Genomic DNA, 27,807 nt, shown 5'->3' with positions numbered 1-27,807 from the left:
ACAATCCTTCTGTCCCTGCTGCGCCTGCTCTGAATCTTCAGAACATTGTGGCCGTAGAAGCATCTCCTGACGTCTGTCCAGGAAATCTTCATTTTCCCTTATGCAACGCAGAGTCGATACTTGTTTCTCCAGCCCTCGAACCTTCTCCTCCAATATGGAGACCAGCTTGCACTTTGTACAGACAAAGTCACTTCTGTCCTGCGGAAGAAAGACAAACATGGCACAACCTGTGCAGGTTACAACAGCTGATCGCTCACCTTCCATATCACCGTCCTCTTAGGAGCTTCCTCAACTGTTGCAGGAACTACTCGGAGAAACCTGCAGATGAAAGCCTCAGTGCGCTCTCCCCACGCGAACTCCCAGGCAAACTCCTGCTGTTAGCCTCTGCTGTTCGCCGCTCAGCCATGAAATAGCTGATTGGGAGGTGGGGGGAGGCGCTGATCGGTGGGGCTGCCGATGGGCAGGAGGCGCTGGGAGCGGGGCGCGGGGGGGACTGGTGTGGGGCTGCTGATGTATTATTGTGGCTCTTTGGCAACGTACACTGGTAAATTCTGGCTCCTTCTCAGGCTCAGGTTGGCCACCCCTGGGCTAATGCATACACAGGGGAATCTTTAGTAGGAGTAGAGAGGTTATTTTACCTCTGTATTTGCCACTGGTGTGACTTCTGCTACGGTGCTGTGTCCAGTTCTGGTGTTCCCAATTCAGGAAGGATATGTATTGTGACAGGGCAAGGCCAGATGGCTATAGTAAAGTAGTGAGGAACAGTTATGTTAGCCCCAGGCTAAACAAAACCCTGGTACCATGGTAACCAAATGGCAGTTGCTCGAGGTTAATCAAGACACCTGGGGCCAATTAAGATCCTTCTAGAAAGCAGTGGAGACAGCTAGGTTGATTGGGACACCTGAAGCCAACCAAGGGCTGGCTGGAACTAGTGAAAAGCCTCCCAGTTAGTCAGTGAGGTGTGTGTCGAGCTGTAGGAGAAAGCTGTGCTGTTGGAGAGATGGAGCAGTACAAACCATATCAGGCACAAGGAAGGAGGCCCTGAGGTAAGGGTGAAGTGAATCTTGAGGAAGTGGGGGCTGCTGTGGGGAAGTGGCCCAGGGAATTGTATGTGTCCTCTTCCTAAAAAGTCAGCTACCATAGCTGATACTATTAGGGTCTCTGGGCTGGAGCCTGGAGTAGAGGGTGGGCCTGGGCTCCCCCTTTTGCCCCACTGAGACTGGGAAACAACAGAGACTGTGCAAGGGAGGGTAGCTTCTCCTCATCTCCCTTGCTGGCTTATGATGAAAATGGCTCAGTAGACTGTGACCCTTGCCTCTAGAGAGAGAGGGGCTATGTGGAGGGTCACGGTGAGCCTCTGAGGCTAGTGAAATCTGCCAGAAAATGCGGGACCCAAGGACACAAGGACAGAGCTTTGTCACAGTATATATTGGAGAGGGTCAGAGAAGAGCCACAAGAATGATTAAAGAATAAGAAAACCTGCCTTATGGACTCAAGGAACTCAATTGATTTACCTTAAAAAACAGAAGATTAAGGGGTGACTTGACTGCAGTCTATAAGTACCTATGTGAGGAACACATATTTAATAATGGGCTCTTCAATCTAACAAAGGATGAAGTTTAACAAAGACAAATGCAAAGTGCTCCACTTAGGAAGGAACAATCCGTTTCACACATACAGAATGAGAAGAGACTGTCTAGGAAGGAGTATGGCAGAAAGGGATCTAGGGGTTATAGTGTCAACAGTGTGATGAGTCAACAGTATGATGCTGTTGCAAAAAAAGCAAACATGATTCTGGGATGCATTAACAGGTGTGTTGTGAACAAGACACGAGAAGTCATTCTTCCGCATAACTCTGTGTTGGTGTAGGCCTCAACTGGAGTATTGTGTCCAGTTCTGGGCACTGCATTTCAAGAACCATGTGGAGAAATTGGAAAGGGTCCAGAGAAGAGCAACAAGAATGATTAAAGATCTTGAGAACATGACCTATGAAGGAAGGCTGAAAGAATTGGGTTTGTTTAGTTTGGAAAAGAGAAGACTAAGAGGGGACATGATAGCAGTTTTCAGGTATCTAAAAGGGTGTCATAAGGAGGAGGGAGAAAACTTGTTCACCTTAGTCTCTAAGGATAGAACAAGAAGCAATGGGCTTAAACTGCAGCAAGGGAGGTTTAGGTTGGACATTAGGAAAAAGTACCTAACTGTCAGGGTAGTTAAACACTGGAATAAATTGCCTAGGGAGGTTGTGGAATCTCCATCTCTGGAGATATTTAAGAGTAGGTTAGATAAATGTCTATCCGGGATGGTCTAGACCAGGGGTCGGCAATGTTTGGCATGCGGCTTGCCAGGGTAAGCACCAGGCTGGGCCAGTTTATTTACCTGCTGACACGGCAGGTTCGGCCGATCGCGGCCCCCACTGGCTGCGGTTCGCCGTCCCAGGCCAATGGGGGCGGCGAGAAGTGGCGCGGGCGAGAGATGTGCTGGCCACGGCTTCCTGCCGCCCCTATTGGCCCGGAACAGTGAACCGCGGCCAGTGGGGGCCGCAATCGGCCGAACTTGCAGCGTCAGCAGGTAAATAAACTGGCCCGGCCCGCTAGGGTGCTTACCCTGGCGAGCAGTGTGCCAAACGTTGCCGACCCCTGATCTAGACAGTATTTGGTCCTGCCATGAGAGCAGGGGACTGGACTCGATGATCTCTCAAGGTCCCTTCCAGTCTTAGACTCTACGAAAGAAAGGCATCCAATGGCTGGAAGTTGAAGCTACACAAATTCAGACTGGAAATAAGGGGTACACTTTTTGACAGTGAGGGTAATTAACCATCAGAACAATTTACCAAGGGTGAGGGTGTTAGAGCAACAGGTCAACTATTTGCCTATAAGCCCAGCTGTTATATCAGGAGCCACGACTGTTTCTGCAAAACACCCGCTGCAGCCTTCTGTGCAGCAAGATTATGGGATAACACAAGGCGGCCAAACCACCAGCCTAGGTGAGACAGACAGACAGTGCTATTTTAGTCTAACATATGCCTCAGAGTAGAGTGCGGGGGGGGGGAAGGGGGTGCTGTGGAAAGAAGTGATGAGTTCAAGCAAATGTTAAACCGCATCCTGTTATGTATCCATTCCCTTGCCTCTCTCTCAATCTGCATACAAGGCCTTTTGAAATGTTCCTTCCGCATACGCGTATCAGGTATGCGTGCTAAGTTGTTTGTTGCTAGGTATAAAAAGGCTGCTCCGCACTTGTAAGGGGCTCTCTCTCTGGCATTAGCCGAGGAGAGCGCCCACTCAGCTGACTGGTCAATAAAAACGTAAAGCCGTCTTCTAGACTCCCGTGCCTCCTTGGGGTAATTGGGCAGCTCCAGGGGGAAACGAGCCCATTTGGCTAACAATGGCGACCCAGATGGGACTTCTCTCCCTGTAGAGGGCACTGACCAACGGCCGAGGGCGATCCTGGGGAGTGGCCACCTCGAGTTGTTGGTTTGCTCGGGCCTCAGATCGTCACAATCGGCCGGGGCGGCTGCGTCCTCTCTGAAGAGAACTCTGAAGGACATGGAAGCAAGACGGCTTCAGAAGGAGGGGAAGTCTGACTGCCGGACGCGGCCACTTCGGGCGGAAAGTGCGTTTACCTCCCGGGTTTGAGGAATAATGCCCCCGAGGTGTGGGTCGGACATGGTGGAAATCCCCTATGCAGCCTGTATACAGGAAGGTATGTTAACGTTATTGTCGTTTTGTAAATGTCTTGTTGTTGTGTTTTTGGTTAAAGGGTAATGGCCAATGACTAATGTAACTTAGTCCACAAGTCTATGGACCGTTTGTAATAATTGTGGGGACTTGGAGTAATCTCAGGGATTACTCTTGTTTCTGGGATGGGTAATTCTGTATCTCCTCTTAATGGTGTGTTGGAAACCGAGATTGTAACTGATTAAAAGATCTGTGTGAAAGCTGAATGAGTGCCACTGACAGGTCTGAGGCTAAACTGACTTCAGCCGCCCCAAGACTCCTGCGAGGGGAAACCCGGTGACCAGGATATCTTGATTGCAAGGGGGGGTCAGTCAAACCTCATGACCCAGTGGATATCTGATACCTTTCCCTTCCCCCTTTTGATATTTTTGTTTCGAGGAAAAAAAAAAAAGAGAACTCTGGATAAACCATCATGGGGTCCGGACAAAGCACCTTCTCCGGGACACCCCTGGGATGTATGTTGGAAAACTGGAAGGCGTTTAGACGCCAGGCTGATTATGGAATTGTATTATGTAAAGACAATCTTGTAAAATTCTATACTCTTGAATGGACGACATTCGGGGTGGAATGGCCCGAGGGAGGGACGCTCAAACCAGGGATTATACAAGCAATACATACCATTGTGACCCGAGATGGGCATAGGAACCAATATCCCTATATAGATATTTGGCAGGACCTCGTGGCCAATCGTCCCCCAGGGTTGCAGAAATGTAAATCACAAAGTATTAAGACCTTAATGGCCCGGTACTCCAAGGGCCCCTGCGACAGAATTATTTGTGTCCAATGCAGGAAACTGTAGCCCCTGAGGGCAATCTCACTATGGTATATGTTCCCTTTACCACTAGTGATCTATATAATTGGAAGCAACAGAATGTCCCATTCTCGGAAGAAAGGGGCCCGTGTTTTAGCCATGGCCCTGAGAGAAGGATGTGAGGAAAGGGGGGACAAAATTAAGGGACGGCCTGGGCCTCTGGGGAAGGGGAGGGCTCCTCGGCTGGGTCGAAATCAGTGCAGTTTCTGTAAGGAAGAGGGACACTGGAAGAATGAATGTCCCCGGCGACAAGCCGTGGGAAAGGAACGTAAAGATAGAACCCAGTCCCTTCCCATCTTCTACAACAATACAGGACTTTCGGGGAAGGATCTTCCCCATAGGAGGGCCGGGGGACCCAGCGGCCCCTCCTGGCGGCGCAACCTGCCAGCCTGGATCCCACGGTAAAAATTAAAGTGGAGGGCCGCCCAATTGAAGCCCTTATTGATACTGGGGCCACCCTTAGTTTGCTCCCCCTCAATAAGGCTCCCCGAGGTAGAGCTCGGGGACGTGCCATGGTCCAAGGCATAGAGGGACAAACTACAACTTTGGAAAAAACTTTGCCTCTCCTAGTGAAAATAGGGGACCGTCAAATCTCCCACCAGTTTGTTTGCAGTCCCTCTTGTCCCATCGCGCTCCTCGGTCGAGATATCCTTACTAAAGTGCAGGCAGAAATCTCATTCGACAATGGGACTATGGAAGTTAGACTTCCTAAACAGCAATCCTCCAATTACCAGATGGCCCTGACAAGCGCTAGAAATCACTCCCTGGAATGTCAGGGAAGGAATGTAGGGAGCCAACTCTCAGGGGTTAACCTTGAGGTTTGGGCGGAGGAGGGAGGCATCGCTCGGGCCCGGAATGCTTCCCCAGTGCATATTTCCCTCAAGGAAGAAAGCAGGCCGGTCCGAATTCGACAATACCCTCTTAAGCTGACCACTAGAATCGGGTTAAAACCTCTGATTCAAAAGTTTCTGCAGTATGCATGGCTCAGGGAGGGTACGTCCCCATATAATACTTCAATACTGGGGGTGCCTAAGCCTAATGGGCAGTATCGGTTGGTCCAGGACCTGAGACAGATTAACAAGTTAATAGAGGCCCCCTATCCAGTTGTCCCGAATCCCCATACTATTCTGGGCCAAGTTCCCAAAAATCACAGTTGGTTCTCTGTCATAGATTTAAAAGATGCCTTCTTTTCCATCCCCCTTGATCTGGAGTCTCAGAGACTGTTTGCCTTTGAGTGGGAGGACCCAGATACCCACTACAAAGCTCAATACCTTTGGACCGTTGTCCCACAAGGACTTACCTCTACACCCGAGATTTTTGGTTGCCAGTTAAGAAGGGACCTCGCCCCATTCCTGGCTACACACCCTTCATGTAATATAGTCCAATATTGCAATGATTTGCTCTTAAGTACTGAAACAGAGGCAACCTGTCAAGAGCAAACTATAGAACTCCTTAATTACCTTGGGGCACAGGGATATAAGGTCTCAAAGGGAAAAGCACAACTGGTTAAGCAGCAGGTCACTTTCCTTGGGTATTATTTGTGCCAGAGAAGTCGTAGTCTGGGTAAAGAAAGAATCCAGGTGATACTTAATAGCCCCCAACCCGGAACCCCCGAGAATTAAGGGCTTTCCTGGGATTGACTGGTTTTTGTCGGCTCTGGATCCCTGACTACGGGGGAAGAGCCAAACCACTGTATGAATCTTTAACTAAAGAAGGTCTGCTCCATTGGACGTGGACCAGAGAGATGGAAAAAGCATTTCGAGAGCTAAAAGAAGCCTTGGTTCAGCCTCCCACTCTAGCCCTGCCAGACCCCCGGAGACCATTTACCCTATACGTTCATGAAAGGGGAGGGGTGGCTTCTGGAGTTCTGTGCCAGAGGTCGGGACCAACCTGGCGACCCATTGGATACTACTCAAAGGTGCTGGACCCTGTCGCCAAGGGGTGGCCTGCCTGTTTACGGGCTGTTGCAGCCACCGCTCTCCTTGTTCAGGAGGCTGAAAAGTTGACCCTGGGGGGGGACACTGAGGTTGTGGTCCCCCACGGGGTGCCTCAAATACTGGGGACAGGCACTGGGGAAAAGCATCTAAATCCCAGCCGACATACCAGATATGAAGTAGGGCTCTTGCTAGCCCCTAACTTAACCTTTAGGACAGTTAGCTCCCTCAACCCAACTACCCTATTGCCCGATCCTCGAGTCTCCCATGAGACTAGTCTCACTCATGACTGTATTGAAGTTTTACAACAGGAAACCAAACCCCGCCCTGACCTCTCGGACTTGCCTTGGCCCAATCCTGAAATTGAGGGGTACGTTGACGGGTCTAGTTATGTGATAGATGGCAAGCGGTATACCGGAGCAGCAGTAGTAATTAAGGGCAAAGAAGTACACAAGTTTAAACTTAGTCCTAATTTGTCCACCCAAGCAGCGGAACTAGTGGCTCTTATTGAGGCTCTCCGGTTGGGGACCGGGAAAACTATTAACCTGTATACTGATAGTCGCTATGCCTACATGGTGGTACATGCTCACGGGACCCTGTGGAGAGAAAGGGGATTTATCACAGCGTCAGGTCAAAGAATCGCACATGGGAGTCTCATCAAAACACTTCTTGAGGCCCTAATGCTTCCCCTCCGGGTCGCCGTAATACATGTGCAGGCCCATGGAAGGGCCCCGGAGGCCGAACAACGTAGATATAATCAATTGGCTGATCAGGCCGCAAAGGAGGCCGCACGGGAAGGGGCCTCATGGCTCCTCTTGATTCAAGATACGGAAGTTCAAAACTCCCCTCCCCAATACACAACTGAGGAAGTGTGCCACGCGCAGGCTGCGGGGGCCCGGCAGGTTCCCTCTGGATGGTGGAAATTACCAGGGGGGGAGATTTTTGTCCCCCGACCAGTGCTTCAGAAAATTCTTCGGCACATACATAAGGAGGGACATATGGGGTCAGGGCAACGGTTGATTTGGCCACCCGGTCCCTTAAGGGGCTGGGCATGCACATGGAAGCCCAGAGAATTGTTAGTAATTGCCCTGTTTGTCAACGAACCAACCAAAAGGGGTGTGGCCCTCCCACCGCAATGGGAGGCCGGCCATGGGCCACATACCCTTTCCAGAAGTGGCAGGTTGACTTTGCAGAAATGCCCCCTTGCAGGGGTTATAAACACTTACTTGTATTTGTGGATCAGCTTACTGGATGGGTAGAGTGTTACCCCACCCAGCATTGTCAGGCCCGGGCTGTTACTAAGGCCCTGTTGCATGAAATACTTCCCCAATTCCACCTCCCCGAAACAATTGAGTCTGATCAGGGAAGCCACTTTACCTCACAAGTGGTCCAACAGGTGTCCCAGGCACTCGGTATACAATGGAAGTTGCATACACCCTGGAGGCCGCAGAGCTCAGGTCAGGTGGAAAGAATGAATAGAACTCTCAAGGATACCCTCACTAAACAATGTACAGAGTCTAGTTTAAAGTGGCTTGATGCGCTGCCGCTCGCCCTTACCCGCATTCGAAGGGCCCCGCGTAAGGGTCTTAAACTCTCACCATTTGAACTAGTCTTCGGGTTCCCTCCCCGAATCCTTATCCCGGGGTTCGGGGAGGATGTAAACTGGGAAATGGGGAAGGACTCCTTATGGAAACAGGTTTCTGGGCTGCAATCTGTTTTGTTACAGCTGCATCGATACGTGGTGCCTTTTCAGGCCCTTCCCTTGGACCAGCCCGTGCACCCGTTCCAGATTGGTGATCAGGTCCTTGTCAAGAAGTGGAAGCGTGACCCCCTTACACCACGGTGGGACGGCCCACACACTGTCTCGCTCATCAGCCAAGCTGCAGTTAAAGTTCTTGGGAGTGACAAATGGGCACACCATACACGGGTAAAGCGGTTTCTGAACCCTAACCCGGAGATTGAACCAGCGGAAGAGGACACCAGCCCTCTGCCCGCCCCGGCTCCGGACGCCCGGGGTGGCACAGGTGAAGACTCCACCTGTGAGTATCAGCAACTGGACGGACTAAAGGGACTGTTTAGAAAAAGATAATGAAATTATTGTTAATATCTTTGTTTATGTACTTCCACCACTATTATGGTTGGGAAAATAGGTTTTTACAGCTGGGGGAGACAATAGCAAAATCCTTTAACCTCAGTAACTATTGGGTGTGTGGAGGCCCCGGGGAATTAAATGAATGGCCTTGGGTAGCCCAGCCGGTACAGCTCAAATGGTGGCTCAGCAATTTGAGTATAGTCCACGATGGAACGGGAGTTTGGACTGAGGATAGTAGCCCCTGGCGACTTTATTCTTCTGGAATATGGACTGGTTTACTTCCTGGTTACCGCAACTGGGATGGCTTCGAAAAGGCTTCCTCCTCTTCGTACTCTTTATTGTAACCCTATTAATCCTAGCTTGCTTTGCTCCCAGTATAGTGGCACTGATCCGACGAATGACTAATCAAATTGTATACCAGCAAATGATAGCACTGTACCAGCCGGTGAAGGCTGAAGATTGGGGGCCATAAAGCTCTCAAAATGCTTTTAAGGGGGGAGAATCCTGTTAGAGCAACAGGTCAACTATTTGCCTATAAGCCCAGCTGTTATATCAGGAGCCACGACTGTTTCTGCAAAACACCCGCTGCAGCCCTCTGTGCAGCAAGATTATGGGATAACACAAGGCGGCCAAACCACCAGCCTAGGTGAGACAGACAGACAGTGCTATTTTAGTCTAACATATGCCTCAGAGTAGAGTGCGGGGGGGGGGAAGGGGGTGCTGTGGAAAGAAGTGATGAGTTCAAGCAAATGTTAAACCGCATCCTGTTATATATCCATTCCCTTGCCTCTCTCTCAATCTGCATACAAGGCCTTTTGAAATGTTCCTTCCGCATACGCGTATAAGGTATGCGTGCTAAGTTGTTTGTTGCTAGGTATAAAAAGGCTGCTCCGCACTTGTAAGGGGCTCTCTCTCTGGCATTAGCCGAGGAGAGCGCCCACTCAGCTGACTGGTCAATAAAAACGTAAAGCCGTCTTCTAGACTCCCGTGCCTCCTTGGGGTAATTGGGCAGCTCCAGGGGGAAACGAGCCCATTTGGCTAACAAGGGTGGATTCTCCATCACTGACAAGTTTTAAATCAAGTCTGGATGTTTTTCTAAAAGCTCTGCTCTAGGGATTATTTTGGGGCTGTTCTTGGCTTGTGTTATACAGGAGGTCAGATGATCAGTGGTTCCTCTGGCCTTGGACTCTGTGAATCTAGGAGCAGACACAGGCTGCACAGACTGGCCCTCCAGCCCCAGCTGGGAGGAGTGCCTGAGCTCCGCAGCATTCCCATCAAAGGACTGCCTCTTTAGGTCCCCTGCTGCATTTCTCCCTCCCTCCTGGAGGCCTTATCAGCTGGCAAACACTTGTGAGCAGCCCAGTCAGTTGGCAGGGCTGTGACCGCACGGGACTCCCAGCTGCACAGTCTGGACCCATGGCCTGCAAGGCAACATACAGCAACATCAACATCATTGAACCAGGACAAGAGGAGCCGTGGGGTTCTGAGCCAAGGGAGAAGGCAGGTATGGAGCAGCCGGCCCTCTGTCTCTGATTAAGGAGCATTGGGCCTGGTCAGTACCTGTAAGGAGCCCTCACAGGAACACCTAGGGTGCTGCAGGGAGTGGGACAGCACTCAAAAGGGGGTGCTTTCCCTTATGCAGTGCTAGAGGGTACTGTGCTGCAGGAAGAGGGTGGGGTTCAGTAGGGTGCTCTGTCCCCTTGCAGTCTGTGCTTGCCCAGTGCGGTGCCGGGGACACTGACAGAGCCACGGGGGGGCTGTTGGTGCTAATGGAGCTGGTGGGAGAGCTGTCACCCTGTACTTCCCTCTCTAGCTGTCAGCGATGTGTACACTGAAGAGGAGAACGAATATGAGGCTGTTGACCCGGCTCTTGGCGCAAGGAGGAGGCAGATGGAGCAGCAGGAGGCTCGGGCTCCAAGTAATGGGTTTGGGACTGGCTGGCAGGAGAGTCAGATGTGCTGGGTTCTGTTCCTGGCTCTGGGAGGAGACTGTGATCTAGTGGGTGGGGGCGGGGTTGGGAGTCAGGACTACTGGGATTCCATCCCCTGCTCTGGGAGGGAAGTGGGGTCCAGTGGTTAGAGTGATTAGAAATGGGAGCAGGGGAGCTGGGAGTCAGGACTTCTAGGTTCCTACTTCTGCCATGTGGTCCATCTGTTTGCCACTCTGTGCCTCAGTTTCCCATCCATAGAGTGAATATTGTGCTCCCAGGAGCGGGGGATTCATTACTGGAGAGGGCTGTGCCCTCTGACGGATACTCTGGCTGTCAGGGCAATGTGCTGTTTCCATGTTGATTTCCCAACCCCCTAGAGTGGGAGTGGAGACGGGGCCAGCGGTGGATTTTGGCCTGCGCGACTGTCCTGGGAGTCTCTGTGCTGCTGAACCTGCTGCTCCTCACACTTGGTGTTGTCCGATGTAAGTACCTCCCTCCCTTCACTCGCATTTGCATGGACGTCTCCCATCCTCTGTTAAGAGGGCATCTCTGCCCCTGATTGCCCAGGATGCAGCTTCTAGCACCTGCTTGGTACACTGGCGAACAAGGCCCTCCATGCTCTCTCCTTTGCTGCCCCCCATGCCTGGGAGGATCTCCCCATAAACACCCACAAAGCCACTGCATTATCCTCCTTTGCATCCCTCTGCAGAACGCTCCTCTGCTGCAATGCCTACAGAAAGCATGACAACAGTCAGGCAGCTGATGCACTGAGCCCACGGCCTGTTGGGCTGACCAATATCATCCCACTATTTCCTTGTACCTCCCCATCTATGTCTCTGTCCCCATCTCTTGACCTTGTCTTATACAGATTGTGAACTCTGTGCAACAGGGACCATCTGTCTGCTCTAGGTTTGTACAGCGCCTAGCACCAGGGGGTCCTGGGCTAGAGCCTGGGACACCATAATACACCTAATAAATAATGCCAAATGCCCAGCACAGTGGGGTCCTGGGCCATGATGGGCTCCGAAGCACTACTGGAATACAAAGAAAGTACTATCTTCCCCCTCCCCCTGCCTGGGGATAGTGCCGCTTCCCACCAGGCTGGGCCCCAAGGCTGGCCAGGCTGAGAATGGCCTGTGTCTCCGCTGACTAGACCCCTCACCCCTCCAGGGTGGGGCTAGAGGGAGTTTTCCTGGTTGCTGCAGAGTGAGTGTTACAGACAGCCAGGAGGGACTGTGTCACAGGCTTGGGGGGGAAACAAGACTGCTATGAGCTGGCCCTGCCCTTGCGGGTGAGCTAAGGACAGTCAGAAGGTCCAGCCTGCTCCCAGTAGACAGTGGCTCTGGGCACTGCAAAGACTGCGGGGCCGTGTGCCCAGGGCAAGGGTAGAGATAAGGGGATCTGGTGCCTGGTGGCTCCTGTCTCCCCAGTGTTTCTCAACACAGCTGCTGTGACATGGCCGAGACCACTGGTGATGTTTCCCATCTCCTGCAGACATGGAGATGGCCAGTGCCCTTGAGAGAATGCAAGTGGAGAACCAGCTGCTCCAGAATGTGGGTGAGTTTCCGGGGTGGTGATGAAGCCCAGACCTTTGGTCACGTCTGTGCCCTGCTGGCTCCACCCGCTGCGCTCCCGGTGGCCCCTGCCTCCCAACCCTTCCTGAAACCTTGGGGCTCTGGAGTCAGGTGGACTGACCCTTCCTCCCTCCCCTCACTCCTTTTGCTGGGTAGGGTTGCCAGGTGTCCGGTCAAAAAGGGGACCTGTCAGTGTCCAGTCAGTACTGCTGACCAGACGCTAAAAGTCTGCTTACCAGAGTAACCACAATCCACCTCCCCGCTGAGAAGGCAGCTGCTGACAGAGAGAACTGGCTCCCAGATTCTCGGCTCCAGCCTCTGGCTCTGGGGACAGTCCAACCCACTGTGCCCCTATTTCTTCTGCTTCGATCCCTCGCTCCAGCGACCGACACCCCCGCTCCGCCCTGCTATGCCCTAATTGCTCCCAGCCCCTTGCTTTGGGGACCAGCACCCCACCCTCCGCTCTTCCACGATTGCCCCTGGCCCCTCGCTCCAGGGACTGTCTTTTTCTGAGCCAGAGCCCAACTGCTGTGCCCAGATTGGGCGGGCACTGCGGCAGCTCCTCCCGACCCAGCTCTGCAGGCGGCAGGTAAGTCCTAGGGGAGGGGGGAGCAAGCAACTGTAGGGAGAGAGGAGGCAGAGCAGGAGATCAGGCCTGGGGGGAAGAGGCGGGGCAGGGGTATCCAGTTTTCAGCACTTTGAGAGTTGGTTTGGGACTGAGCCCTGTCCTCGCAGCCAGGCTCCCATTGCTTGTAGTGCCCCTGCCCCAGCCAGGGCTGATGCTACCATTAAGGCAAACTAGGCGGTTGCCTAGGGCGCCAAGATTTAGGGGGGCCAAAAAGCGGTGCCCCCAATTTTTTTTTTTTTTGACAGCGTTCCTGGGCTGGGCTGGGCTGCCGGCGGCGCGCTGACATGTGCCGCTCAGACTCCCTCTCCCAGCGCAGCGGCCGCTCCACTTCTCCCGCCTCCCAGGCTTGCGGCGCCAATCAGCTGTTTGGGGCCGCAAGCCTGGGAGGGGAGGAGAATTAGAGTGGGGGCAGCGTGCTCGGGGAGGAGGCAGAGCAGAGGTGAGCTGGGGTGGGGAGCTGCCGCACGGCTCCCCGGGGAGGGGGAGCTGCCACAGGGGAGCGCCTCAGGGTGGAGGCGGGGAGCTGCCGCAGGGCTGGGGGTGGGGGGCGCAAGGTGGAAGTTTTGCCTAAGGTGCGAAACTTCCTTGCACCGGCCCTGGCCCCAGTACTTACCCCCTCTATCCACTCTCCAGCCTCTGGCTCTTTCCTGATCTACAGTGAGTCACACCAGCTGTGTGTGGATGTGACAGCTGGTGGCTCCCTGACAGCCGCGCCCTGCGCCCCCGGCTCCCCCAGCCAGCACTTCCAGTGGCTGTCTCGGGGCCAGCTGCTGAATGTGGCCCACCAGCAGTGCGTAGCTGTGCCAAAGCAGCTTAGCTGGATTACTGTGCGCCTGGAGCCCTGCGAGGCCCACAGGGAGCTGCAGCACTGGGAGTGCCGGGCAGACGGGCTGCTGGCCCTCGCCAAGGAGAACCTCTACTTCAACTATGGCAACAACCAGAACCACGTGGTGATGCTGTACACGGGGGACGGGCCCTGGAGCCGTTGGGTCGTCTATGGGAGCCATGAGGACCTCTGCTTCTGCTCCTCTCATGGTGAGTTCTGCAGGACCCACCTGGCCCTATGGCCTTCACCTCAAACACGCCAGCCAGTGTCCCGCCCTGCCCTAGCTCCAAGCCATGACGGCGCTGCCCAGGTACCTGATGGAACCTGCCCAGCAGTGCTAGAACAATTTGTATAGTGGGAGTGCTGACAGCCATTGACCCAAACTGTAAGCCCTATATATAATGGACACCACTTCAAGCCAAGGGGTGCGGCCATACCCCCCCAATATCCCTAGTTCCAGCAGCTATGAACCTGCCCCACCCACATTCTAACCACCAGACCCCCACACTCCCATCCCAAAGCTGGGAACAGAACCCAAGAGTCCCATCTGGGATCATCCCACCCCACAGGGTTTTGGGACTCCTTTTGCTGAAAATGAGGACAAGGCCCATTAATGGCTGCCTTGTCTCAGGAGCTCCTGTCCCATGGGCAGGGCCTTCATGTCCAATAGTTGCAGGCTGTAGATCCTCCCTACAGAGCTGTGTTCCATTGTAAATGTGACCCAGATGTTACAGATATCTGCCTGAGTCTGCAGAGAGCCTGAGATGTTGGCTCTGAGAAGCGGGGAGCTGCCCCTGTACCAGCATGTGTGGCTCCATCTTAACCCAAGAGGAAGGGGGCAGAGAGCAGTGCATGCTGGGACCTCTAGTCTCTTTAGGCTGCATCTCCACGTTAAGGTTTGCAGGGTCTTTGCTCTAGCCTCAGGTGCCAAGAGGAGCAGAGACCTGCTGGCGAGCACCAGGGAGTAGGCAGGAGAGGCAGACCCAAGAACACTGGCTCCCAGTCCTCTAACTGCTGGGCTTCCCTGCTAGTCTCTGCAGACTGCCCTAGATCCTGAGGCTGCCCAGATATTCCCCTGCCCCACCCTCGATGACTAACATGGTCCCTCCTCCCTTTCCCCCCCAGTCTGCACCCCATGTCGCAGGGGGTGGACTTTCTTCCAAGACAGATGCTACTTCCACTCCCGCTCCCTGGGCACCTGGGATGCTGCCAACCGCTCCTGTGCCTCTCTAGGTGCCCTGCTCCTCCAGGTGACCAGCCTTGCTGAGCAGGTGAGAGATGACCATGTGTGGGGCAGCAGGGTGTCCTGGAGACTAGGGGGAAGCATGGAAGGGAGGAGCTGGGGAAGGGATCCAGGAGAAGAATGAGTGCAGCCTGAAAAGTGACTCCAACTGGGTTGGAGGCAATAATTAGAGGGGCCAGAAGGGTAGAGAGCCAGACTGGTCAGGGGAGGAGAGCCCTCTGAATCCCCTCTGTCTCACTGGAGACCCAGCCAAGGTGCGAGACCAAATTGCCAGCCAATCAGTGAAACAACTGGCTGCAATGGTCCCTGCCCCCACCAGTACAACAGCCCTTCCTCCTCACTGGGTCCCCTCCTGTCACACTGTCTGGAGTGGCTCACAACCATGAGTGCCAAGCTCAGGGCAGACTGTCGGTATGCAGGGCACACACCCCAAACCAGCTGTACAGTCTATAAATAGGTATCACCAACCAGGTAACAAATGTGAACTCCTGAAGCACTACACCAGTCTTGCCACAGACAGTCCCCTGGGGCTCCAGTCTATATTGCCAGCCAGGTGCGCTGGGCTAGTGACAGCTGGTTGCCATACACCAAAGATCACAAAAGATACAGGTTGCTTCCAGTCCCAAGAGACCAGTCACTTACTCCCGGTCAATTTGTACCTCAGATCTCACACCAAAGACAATGCTTGTAGCCAATCCAATTGTAAACTAAGGATTTATTAACTAGGAAAAGGAAACGAGAGAGATTTACAGGTTAAAGCAGGTATCATGTAGACACAAACGAGTTAGTCTATGGTTCCAAAAGGTGGCAGAACTGTAGTAATCTGTCCGCTGAATGTCTTTTAGGGCCAACCCAGCTTGACTTGGGGATCTCTGCTCCTTTTTCCTAGCTCCAGCCCTATGAGAGTCCAAACAGCAAAGATGAAAAACATTTCTTGTGTCCCTGTTTTATTCCCCTCTTCCGGCATTCAAGCTGACAGGATGGGCTTTCTTACACGTAGCACCTTCATGGGCGTGAGAGGGCCATCTCTTTGGATCATGACGTTCCACAATGGCCCATTTCGTTTCGACAGCCCTTCTCAATGGGCGGGGAACCATTCTGCCTGACTGGGTTCATGAGTTCAGAGCAGGCACTTTTACAATGATTAAGTAAAACTTACAAATCACCTTATAGCATGGGATACAAACAGTACCAGGGAAATGAAGGCATGCAGCAGCTTACAAGCATTCCATAGAGTCTAAACACAGCTTTACACGTCTAACAGCTGTCTTGAACAATACTGACCTACAGGGGAGCTGGTCTAGTTTCCAGCTATGTATTTGTCAGGGCTCAGCTGATGCCCGCAGCCTTGGCAAGAGCTGGCACCTGGTCTGCCAGCATCACACAGCCCATCCCCCCCTTGCTGTGCTCCCTCCCTCGGCCCCTCTCCAGTTCACCTCATTGGGCTGCAGAAGCTGCAGAGGGGAAGGCTCTTGCACTGTGGGGTGGATTGTGGGGCTGCCCCGAGTCAATTCATAGATTCATAGATTCTAGGACTGGAAGGGACCTCGAGAGGTCATCGAGTCCAGTCCCCTGCCCGCATGGCAGGACCAAATACCGTCTAGACCATCCCTGATAGACATTTATCTAACCTACTCTTAAATATCTCCAGAGATGGAGATTCCACAACCTCCCTAGGCAATTTATTCCAGTGTTTAACCACCCTGACAGTTAGGAACTTTTTCCTAATGTCCAACCTAGACCTCCCTTGCTGCAGTTTAAACCCATTGCTTCTGGTTCTATCCTTAGAGGCTAAGGTGAACAAGTTTTCTCCCTCCTCCTTAAGACACCCTTTTAAATACCTGAAAACTGCTATCATGTCCCCTCTCAGTCTTTTCTTTTCCAAACTAAACAAACCCAATTCTTTCAGCCTTCCTTCATAGGTCATGTTCTCAAGACCTTTAATCATTCTTGTTGCTCTTCTTTGGACCCTTTCCAATTTCTCCACATCTTTTTTAAAATGCGGTGCCCAGAACTGGACACAGTACTCCAGCTGAGGCCTAACCAGAGCAGAGTAGAGCGGAAGAATGACTTCTCGTGTCTTGCTCACAACACACCTGTTAATACATCCCAGAATCATGTTTGCTTTTTTTGCAACAGCATCACACTGTTGACTCATATTTAGCTTGTGGTCCACTATAACCCCTAGATCCCTTTCTGCCGTACTCCTTCCTAGACAGTCTCTTCCCATTCTGTATGTGTGAAACTGATTTTTCCTTCCTAAGTGGAGCACTTTGCATTTGTCTTTGTTAAACTTCATCCTGTTTACCTCAGCCCATTTCTCCAATTTGTCCAGATCATTTTGAATTATGACCCTGTCCTCCAAAGCAGTTGCAATCCCTCCCAGTTTGGTATCATCCGCAAACTTAATAAGCGTACTTTCTATGCCAATATCTAAGTCGTTGATGAAGATATTAAACAGCGCCGGTCCCAAAACAGACCCCTGCGGTACCCCACTCGTTATGCCTTTCCAACAGGATTGGGAACCATTAATAACAACTCTCTGAGTACGGTTATCCAGCCAGTTATGCACCCACCTTATAGTAGCCCCATCTAAATTGTACTTGCCTAGTTTATCGATAAGAATATCATGCGAGACCGTATCAAATGCCTTACTAAAGTCTAGGTATACCACATCCACAGCCTCACCCTTATCCACAAGGCTCGTTATCCTATCAAAGAAAGCTATCAGATTGGTTTGACATGATTTGTTCTTCTCAAATCCATGCTGGCTGTTCCCTATCACCTTACCACCTTCCAAGTGTTTGCAGATGATTTCCTTAATTACTTGCTCCATTATCTTCCCTGGCACAGAAGTTAAACTAACTGGTCTGTAGTTTCCTGGGTTGATTTCCCTTTTTATAGATGGGCACTATATTTGCCCTTTTCCAGTCTTCTGGAATCTCTCCCGTCTCCCATGATTTTCCAAAGATAATAGCTAGAGGCTCAGATACCTCCTCTATTAGCTCCTTGAGTATTCTAGGATGCATTTCATCAGGCCCTGGTGACTTGCAGGCATCTAACTTTTCTAAGTGTTTTTTAACTTGTTCTTTTTTTATTTTATCTGCTAAACCTACCCCCTTCCCATTAGCATTCACTATGTTAGGCATTCCTTCAGACTTCTCAGTGAAGACCGAAACAAAGAAGTCATTAAGCATCTCCGCCATTTCCAAGTTTCCTGTTACTGTTTCTCCCTCTTCACTAAGCAGTGGGCCTACCCTGTCTTTGGTCTTCCTCTTGCTTCTAATGTATTGATAAAAAGTCTTCTTGTTTCCCTTTATTCCCGTAGCTAGTTTGAGCTCATTTTGTGCCTTTGCCTTTCTAATCTTGCCCCTGCATTCCTGTGTTGTTTGCCTATATTCATCCTTTGTAATCTGTCCCAGTTTCCATTTTTTATATGACTCCTTTTTATTTTTTAGATCATGCAAGATCTCATGGTTAAGCCAAGGTGGTCTTTTGTCACATTTTCTATCTTTCCTAACCAGTGGAATAGCTTGCTTTTGGGCTCTTAATAGTGTCCCTTTGAAAAACTGCCAACTCTCCTCAGTTGTTTTTCCCCTCAGTCTTGATTCCCATGGGACCTTACCTATCAGCTCTCTGAGCTTACCAAAATCTGCCTTCCTGACATCCATTGTCTCTATTTTGCTGTTCTCCCTTCTACCCTTCCTTAGAATTGCAAACTCTATGATTTCATGATCACTTTCACCCAGGCTGCCTTCTACTTTCACATTCTCAACGAGTTCCTCCCTATTTGTTAAAATCAAGTCTAGAACAGCTTCCCCCCTAGTAGCTTTTTCAACCTTCTGAAATAAAAAGTTGTCTCCAATGCAGTCCAGGAATTTGTTGGATAGTCTGTGCCCCGCTGTGTTATTTTCCCAACATATATCCGGATAGTTGAAGTCCCCCATCACCACCAAATCTTGGGCTTTGGATGATTTTGTTAGTTGCTTAAAAAAAGCCTCATCCACCTCTTCCACCTGGTTAGGTGGCCTGTAGTAGACTCCTAGCATGACATCTCCCTTGTTTTTTACCCCTTTTAGCCTAACCCAGAGACTCTCAACACTTCCGTCTCCTATGTCCATCTCTACCTCAGTCCAAGTGTGTACATTTTTAATATATAAGGCAACACCTCCTCCTTTTTTCCCTTGTCTATCCTTCCTGAGCAAGCTGTACCCATCCACACCAACATTCCAATCATGTGTATTATCCCACCAAGTTTCAGTGATGCCAACAATGTCATAGTTGTATTTATTTATTAGCACTTCCAGTTCTTCCTGCTTATTGCCCATACTTCTCGCATTTGTATATAGGCATCTAAGATACTGGTTTGATCTTTCCTCCCAGTTTTTGTCCTGACCCTCCTTTCTCTCTGACAATATAGCCCACACTCCCTCTCGTTTCCGACCCATCTCCCCGGTCTCCATGTTCCCCACTTACCTGTGGGCTTTGCTCACCTGTCCCCGTCGAACCTAGTTTAAAGCCCTCCTCACTAGGTTAGCCAGTCTGTGTCCAAATAGGGTCTTTCCTCTCCTCGAAAGGTGAACGCCATCTCTGCCTAGCAGTCCTTCCTCGAATAGCATCCCGTGGTCTAGGAAGCCAAAGCCCTCCTGGCGACACCATTTTCGCAGCTAGGCATTCACCTCCATGATGCATCTGTCTCTGCCTGGGCCCCTACCTTTGACAGGAAGAATTGAAGAGAAGAGAGAGATGCCATGAGTAGCAGCAGACACTGCACTCAGTAGGTCCCTCCCAGCTCAGGGCTCCTGGGGGCCAGCGTAACCCTGGCACCATGTCATATTGAGCTCCTGCTTCACCATTTATCCCTGCTGAAACCCCGCTGGCAGTACCGGGGCCTGTCCATGTCCAGCAGCCCCTGTCCTGCGGGGGTGACTGGGGTTGGCGCCCAATCCTCCAGAGTAACTCTATTCTCTCTGACCTCAGGCTCACATCGTGGCTTCCATGAAATCACCATCCTCCTGGATGGGCCTCACGGACCAGGCACTCGAGGGGGTTTGGATGTGGGTGGACGGGACTCACCCAGCAGCCAATGCCAGGTACTGGAGACTGTGTCTGGGCTGAGAGGCCCTGAAATAACCCAGAATAGCTGGAGCCATAGAGAGGGGAAAATGTCCCTCAATCCTGACATGCTGTTCCAGACCTGGGTTCTCCCCAGGGCCGTCCCTAGGGTGGATGCAGGGCTCGGGACATAGGTGCCGAGTTTCTATCTGCCAAGGGGTGCTCCCCCCTGGCTCTGTCCAGGCCCCACCCCACCTCTTCCCACCCCGGCCCCGCCTTTTCCCCATCCAGTTCCGCCAAGCGCACTGCGCCCTTGCTCCTCCCTCCTGGTCTCCAGGCTATAACTTGCCTGGTGTAGTTGATCCCAGTATCTCCCACTTCCATGCTGTCCCAGTTTGGGAACTGACACCCCCTACCCCCAATTGTCCCTCTAGTCCCTGGGGTGGGATGTGAGGAAGCAACTTCCAGGAACCTAGTCGTATGGGACAATGTTTGTGGGGGAGGAGCCAAGGCCATGGGGAGTTCTGACACCCCCACCTGACTATGCAGAGAGATGCTCTGGGGGAGGAGTGAGATGGGGATTGTCTCTGTGACCTGGGCTTAATCCAGCACGAGTTCCCTCCTCAGTTCTGCCCACTCCTGCTCCAGCCAGCAGTCCCTGCAAGCCCCAGTCCCCAAAAGCCCCAGTCCCCAAAAGCCCCAGTCTGTGACACTTGTGGCCCCCAGCACTGTGGGGGTCATTGGGCAGAGTATGCAGTCGCAGGAGGCCACAGGTGTCATGGGGACTGGGGCTTGCCTCATGGCAGCCACCAGCCCCTGCAACAGGGGCTGCAGGGAACATGGGGACTGGGAGTCACAGGGGCTTGTGACTGCACAGTCTGGTGGCTGTGGGGATCACAGGGCTGTGGGGGTCACAGGGGCTGCAGCATTACCAGCCCTGCTCTACCTTGTTCTCCCTGTTTTGGTTTCCAGCTATTGGCAGACAGGGGAGCCCAATGGTGGGCAGATGGAGAACTGTGCGCTGGCACGACAGGATGGGCACTGGTATGACACCCCATGCACGGAGCAGCACCACTGGGTGTGTGAGGGGGAGCCCTGAGCCTGCTTGGACTAGCCACGGAGCAACCTGGCCAGACACTGGCCCTCCCTCTGCCCCCGCCCCACCCCTCTGCCCCCCACTGTGACCCAAGGACTCTTGATGCCAACTAGCAGAGGGCACTAGGGCTTTAGGGCTCCTCTGGGTTCACCAAAAGAGGTCACGTGATGTCTAATGAAAGCCTGTGTCATTGCAGTGCAGTTAATCATTGCAAGCTATATGGACTGGTGATATTTAAGGAGTTGTGTATCTGCACAAATATTATGTTCTTAAGGTCTGTGTCTAGGTACTGGCCATCAGCAAAGGGGAAAAGCAGGTTTTCTTTCAGGCAAGAAATGTTGATCTCTCTGCCTGTTTGCATGTAAATCAAGTACTGTATGGTTCACAATGTGCATCCACTCAGAAGTCTGAACTGAATGCTAATGAAGAATTGTGAAATCTTCAAAGAGGAAATTAACGGGAGGAATTAAACAGCAGGAGTTATAAGAACATAAGACCAACCATACTGGGTCAGACCAATGGTCATCTAGCCTAGTATCCTGTCTTCCAACAGTGGTCTATGCCAGGTGCTTAAGAGGGAATGACAGAACAGGCAATCATCAAATGATCCATCCTCGGTCATCCACAACCAGCTTCTGGCAAACAGAGGCTAGGGACATTCAGAGCATGGGGTTATGTCCCTGACCATCCTGGTTAATAGCCATTGATGGACCTATCCTCCATGAATGTATCTAGTACTTTTTTGAATCCTGTTATAGTTTTGGCCTTCACAACATCCCCTGGCAAACAGTTCCACAGGTTGACTATGCATTTTGTCTGTTGAAAATCTGCTACCTATTAATTTCATTGTTTGACCTCCAGTCCTTAGTTCTCCTCATTATCCTGTTTAAGGGTAAGACAAGGAACTTTTGAAACTATATCGGGGTGTGGATTAGCCCCTGGTATCCTTCACTCTGAGAGAACAAGCTATCAGCAGGGAGTGGGGCAGGGCAGGAGAAGGGGTCTCAACCAAACTGGTTGAAAACACAGAAAGAACTTGGGGTAATTTTTTAAATTTATGTATTTAATTTTAATTAAGCTTGTAGGAGACAGGAGAATGCCTTGAGAATTAAGTTTAGGCCTGTGATGGACTTCATAGAATATCAGGGTTAGAAGAGACCTCAGGAGGTCATCTAGTCCAACTCCCTGCTCAAAGCAAGACTGTAGAGGAGCGGACTCACCCCTGCGGTGTCTCCTGCTGGTCATCTGGGGCATCAGCTCTTCCAGCATCCTGGAGCACCCTCTGCAGGCCAGTGATCTGCCTGTCCTCAGGCCCCTGTGTCCCTCCCAGACCCAGGTGCCCTTTTATCTGAGGTGCTGCCCCCTGGCAGTACACCCCTCAGTACTAGGGTCTCCCCTCCCCAGGGAACCCCCAACCACTATCCCTACCTCACCTCAGAATAAGGCCACTGCCAGTCACCAACTAGCCCCCGCTCCCTGGGGCAGACTGCAGTATCGGCCACTCATCACAGGTAAGGTGGGGTTTGGACCTGCTGCCTTGGCCTACCCACGGGCTGCCCTCTGCAACCCTCAGTACCCCTTGGCCTCCTACTAGGCCGCAGCCTGGGGCTATCCAGGCTGGAGCGCCCCAGCTCCTCAGCCTTTCCCCAGCCCTGCTCCACTCAGGTACCCCATCTCTGCAGCCAGGCCCTTCTTTCTCTGAATGCAGAGAGAGACTCTGTCTGAGCACCTGGCTCCCTGCCTTTATAGGGCCAGCTGAGTCTGTTTGGGGCATGGCCCCAGCTGCAGCCACTTCCCCTAATCAGCTCAGCCTTCCCTGCCCCAGCCGTCTCCCAGGGCTGTTCCAAACCCCTCAGGGCAGGAGCAGGTGTCCACCCTGCTACAAGGACCAACCCCAACTAAATCATCCCAGCCAGGGCTTTGGCAAGCCAGGCCTTAAAAACCTCTAAGGATGGAGATTCCACCACCTCCCTAGGTAACCCATTTTCACTGTTTCACCATCCTCCTAGTGAAAGTGTTTTCTAATATCCAACCTAGACCTTCCCCACTGCAACTTGAGACCATTGCTCCTTGTTCTGTCATCTGCCACCATTGAGAACAGCCAAGCTCCATCCTCTTTGGAACTCCCCTTCAGGTAGTTGAAGGCTGCTATCAAATCCCCCCCTTTCTCTTCTCTTCTGCAGACTAAATAACCCCAGTTCCCTCAGCCTCTCCTCGTAAGTCATGTGCTCCAGCCCCCTAATCATTTTCATTGCCCTCCGCTGGACTCTCCCCAATTTGTCCACATACCTTCTGTAGTGCGGGGACCAAAACTGGACATAATACTCCAGGTGTGGCCTCGCCAGTTCCGCATAGAGGGGAATAATCACTTCCCTTGATCTGCTGGCAATGCTCCTACTACTGCTTAGCCAGTCGGTCCCCAGCCTTTAGCAGTGCGTGGGATTCTTCCGTCCTAAGTGCAGGACTCTGCACTTGTCCTTGTTGAACCTCATCAGATTTCTTTTGGCCCAAGCCTCTAATTTGTGTAGGTCACTCTGGACCCTATCCCTACCCTCCAGCATATTTACCTCTCCCCGCAGTTTAGTGTCATCCACAAACTTGCTGAGAGTGCAATTAATCCCATCATCCAGATCATTAATAAAGATGTTGAACCAGTGTTTTCCCCAGGAATTGAAGTTAGGGGGTGTGATGTTGCAGTCTAGCATATTTTTATAAAACCATATAATGAGTGAATATAATGTAACTGAAATATGCTTCATGCAAAAGGTCTCTTGTAAGGTATCATTACAAAGCTTATAATCTACTGAGTGTGATCATCCTATTTGTATAAATGTACCACTCCTGGATCTGAAACTAGAAATATAAAATAACTGAGGGCCTATTGTAATTATGCGAAGTGTGGGCCATTAATGGTGGTTTGGAATCTTGATGACTCCCACTAACCAAGACCATTGACTGCAGATGGCTGTGTTTTACCTGTGAGGCTTCCTGTAGAGGGTGTGCTGGCAAGTGGGCAATGAAGTGTTGCAGTGACATGTGATCATGTCACCTGAACTGGAATCCATCTTTAACCTGGTGTCTTTCCATTGAGAAGGAGGGAGTGGGAACCCAGAGAGGGACAAAGGATTCTCGCCTTATGCAAAAGATATATAAAGGGCTGGAGCAGAACAAAGATGGGGAGGAGCCACCATGAAGAATCCCCTAGCTCCCACCTGAGCTGGAACAAGAGCTGTACCAGGGGAAAGAATTGTGCCCAGGCCTGGAAGGGGGTCCAGTCTGAGGGGAAAAAAAAAAAAAACTTACTGAAGCATCTCTGACGGTGAAATTATCTGTATTCAGTTTGATTAGACATAGATTTGCAGATTTTATTTTACTTGGTAACTTACTTTGTTCTGTCTGTTACTACTTGGAACCACTTAAATCCTACTTTCTGTATTTAATAAAAACACTTTTTACTTAACTCAGAGTATGTGTTAATACCTGGGGGAGCAAACAACTTTGCATCTCTCTCTGTGTTGTAGAGGGCGAACAATTAATGAGTTTACCTTGTATAAGCTTTATACAGGGTAAAATGGATTTATTTAGGTTTAGACCCCATTGGGAGTTGGGCATCTGAGTGTTAAAGACAGGAATACTTCTGTTAGCTGCTTTCAGGTAAACCTGCAGCTTTGGGGCAAGTAATTTAGAGCCTGGGTCTTTGTTGGAGCAGATGAGAGTGTCTGGCTCAGCAAGGCAGGGTGCTGGGGCCCCAAAGCTGGCAGGAAAAGCAGGAGTGGAGGTAGTCTTGGCACATCAGGTGGCAGCTCCCAAAGGGGGTTCTGTGATCTAACCCGTCACAGGGGGGGTGTTCGAATTTACGGGGGGGCGAGGGCCGATGCTGGGTGAGACAGTGAGGGTGAACGTGGGCTGTATAGCACCATAGTAAAAACTGAAAACTGTTTTGTGACTATTTTATTAGATTTAACTCATGTTTTGAAATCATCACACAAGTTAAAGTTAGCTACCCAAGCATTCTATGAAGCATGACATCTACATCCTTCTTGGTTTCTTGTTATAATTTTGCACAACTCTGTTAATGAATTTCTTGAATGCAACGTGTTCACCTTTTGGTAGCTTCTCGTGTGTCTGCTACTTCCATTCCTTCGATTGATATGCTCGTTAGTTCATTCACGTGATCAGGCAGAAAGCAACTTCTTTCAGAATACAAAATTCTATTCAGTGATGAAAAAGAACGCTCGACTGTAGCTGTTGTGACTGGGAGTAGCAAGAGATGAATTCCTACTTCTTTCATCCCAGGAAACAGAACACAGAGATCAGTTCGAGCCACTAGTGATGATAAAAAAGAAGTTGAAGTCAAATCTTCATTCATTCGTCGTACGATATTCCACTCTGTGATCAAATTTTCTGTTCTGTCCTGAGTACATGGCAGCCCCCTTGCTGGTAGGGCCTCACTTCACTCAACTGTCAGTGTCAGTGCCACCAACTTGCTGCTCGCCTCGTCACCCCCCACCAAGTATAAAGCCTCATTTAAAGACCCAGGGGGTCGCTGTATTAATGCATACAGCAGTCAATCAATGCAGTACCAAAAATTAAAATACTGAAAATGGATGCCCCCCTCCATCCACCGACTTGCCTCCTCACCCCCCCTTCCAGGTATCGGGGCAGCAGGTTTGTAGAAATTTTGGTGGTGCCCAGAACACTCAGAGCCTGCCCCCCCAACTCTGCCCCCCACCTGCCTAAGGCTCTGCGAGGAGGTCTGGGGTGCAGGCCCTGGGTTGGGGCAGGGGATTGGGGTGTAGGACGGCTGAGAGGTTGGGCTCTGGGATGGAGTCTGGGGTGCAGGCTCTGGGACAGAGTTTGGGGGCCGGAGAGGGGATGTGGGATCTGTGGGTGGTGGGTGCTGGGGGGAGGGGACTGCCATCACATGTGGCTTCCTTCCTCCTCTGCTGCCCCTCGCCATAGCCTCACTAGCTGGTGGATGGGGCTGCCCTTTGCCCAGTTTGCAGGAGCGATGGCTGGGTGGGATCACAGGGTCAAACACTCACCGAAGCCCCAGCAGCTGCTCAGGTGATGAGTGAGTTGCCGATGATCCTGTCTCCCACCGGAAGCCCCCTCAGCGTCTCCTGTGCCTCTGTCCTACCCCTCCCCTTCCTGACTTACCTATCTATTAATTACAAAAGGTAGATTTGAAGTGATTATAAGGGACAGCAAGCAGATCAAAGCAGATTACTGAGCAAATAAAACAAAAAACATACAAACTAAGCTTAATACACAAAATTAACTCGTTAATGGTAGCAAGTTCTCACCCGAAGTGTTGTTTCAAGCAGGTTGCAGAGTTTCTTGAATGTAAACTGCACAGTTTGCAGCTTAAATCTCCAGGTATTCCTTTCATAGGCTAGACCTTGCTCACCTGGGCTCAGCCCCTGCCCCCCCGCAGTTTAGTTCCTTTGTTTCTTCAGGTGTTTTCAGCAGTCTTCCTTCTGGGGTGGACCCTGCAGTGTCAAAGCAGCATCCCAGGAAACTTCTCAGGAAGGAGGGAGATTAGCATCTTCAAAGACCTATTGTTCCCCCAATGGCCCATACAGGCTGTTTGCATACTATCTGGTGGGCGTTCCCCAGATGAAAACACAGTTGTAATTGTTACATAGTCAATATTCCTAACTTCAGATATAGAAATGATACATGTATACAAATTGGATAATCACATTCAGTAAAATCAGTGTTTTTAATGATACCTCACATGACCCATCTTAGTTATGCCATATTCATATCATAAGCATATCTCTATGAAGAATATGGGGCATAGCATCAAACACCCCATGCACTAGGGTTATTGTCTGTATCTAAAAGGTGTCATGTAACATGTGACTGGCATACGAATAACACTGATCATTAATATTCGTGCATGATGTATGCACGGTCAACCCACAAAGGATTATACAGAGGTGCTGGAGTCATAACTAAAATGGATTGGAACCAGGCATGTCAGGGTTAACAGGGTTGTTCTAGACAAAGGGCTGCAGCTCCACCTGCCTGAATATATCTCCTATGTAAATGGAGCAAGGTGGGACCAAAAACAAAGAAAAGAACATTTGCAGGCCAGGCAAACAAAGTCATCAGGAGAGCAAGTGGGGAAGTGATCACTTAACAATCTCACTGGGGGATGGAGAATGCACCCCAGGAAGCCATCCTGCCTCTTGAAACAGGGTCAATGAACTTGGAGAGAGAGAGAGAGAGAGAGAGAGAGAGAGAGAGAGAGAGAGAGAGAGAGAGAGACTTTCCAAAGGTTTTCCAGCCTATAAAAAGATGGGCAGAGAACCCTTAAGTTATGCTTCAGGTGAGGAGACAAGGAAAACCTGTTCCTTGGACTCTGTGGGGCTCATGACTGAGAACTAGTCAGCCATTGGTGGGAAAGGAAGATCAGTGAGGAACCTGCCTTGAACAAAGACTGTCGCTTGTTAAGTTAGGTCTTAGCCATTACAAAGCGTATTTGTACTTTGATTATTCATAACATGTCCTGTCTTTATCCCTTAGACTTGAACACACTTAAACTCGCTCTCTTTGATTGAATAAACTCGTTTCACTTTTTATCTAAACCAGCCCAGTGCTTTGATGGAATTGAAGTGTTTGTTAATTCCAGGCGAGCTAATGAGCTAATGAGTTTCTGTCTCTTTAAAGGAGCAATGAACTTAATAACGTCTGAATTGTTCCTGGAGAGGAAGACTGTGCGGGGGGGGGGGGAGGGGGGCGGAGAGAATTCGGGACTTGGAGGGCATTGGGGTCACTCTGCAAACAGTCACTGGGCCATGAAAGCCAGGGGGTGACCTGAATGCTTGTCTGTTGGTGTCCAGGCTGTGAGCTACAGCAGCAGACCATTTAGGGCA

At 51.0% G+C, this 27,807-nt stretch overlaps 1 protein-coding gene across 4 annotated transcripts; it reads left to right on the top strand.

Annotated features, from left to right (window-relative positions):
* Positions 1 to 2,848: 2,848 nt before the first annotated feature.
* On the top strand, positions 2,849 to 24,383 carry LOC101943941 (macrophage mannose receptor 1-like). 4 transcript variants are annotated; one of them, XM_065576638.1, is made up of 8 exons: positions 9,751 to 10,075; positions 10,385 to 10,489; positions 10,879 to 10,983; positions 11,996 to 12,058; positions 13,337 to 13,738; positions 14,655 to 14,800; positions 19,753 to 19,865; positions 20,800 to 24,383. In XM_065576638.1, the coding sequence occupies exons 1-8, from the start codon at positions 9,988 to 9,990 to the stop codon at positions 20,924 to 20,926; spliced, it is 1,149 nt and encodes a 382-aa protein (XP_065432710.1). In that variant the 5' UTR covers positions 9,751 to 9,987; the 3' UTR covers positions 20,927 to 24,383. The 4 variants fall into 4 exon arrangements, with proteins under 4 accessions (XP_065432711.1, XP_065432713.1, XP_065432712.1 ...); XM_065576639.1 differs by lacking the exons at positions 14,655 to 14,800; positions 20,800 to 24,383 and adding an exon at positions 2,849 to 3,699 and having other exon boundaries at positions 8,206 to 10,075; positions 19,753 to 20,793; XM_065576641.1 differs by lacking the exon at positions 14,655 to 14,800 and having other exon boundaries at positions 9,722 to 10,075.
* The last annotated feature ends 3,424 nt before the right edge of the window (positions 24,384 to 27,807 follow it).

This window comes from Chrysemys picta, chromosome 22 (genome assembly GCF_011386835.1).
Source record: "Chrysemys picta bellii isolate R12L10 chromosome 22, ASM1138683v2, whole genome shotgun sequence".
NCBI classification, from domain to species: Eukaryota; Metazoa; Chordata; order Testudines; family Emydidae; genus Chrysemys; species Chrysemys picta.
This window is presented reverse-complemented; position numbering and strand designations above follow the sequence as displayed.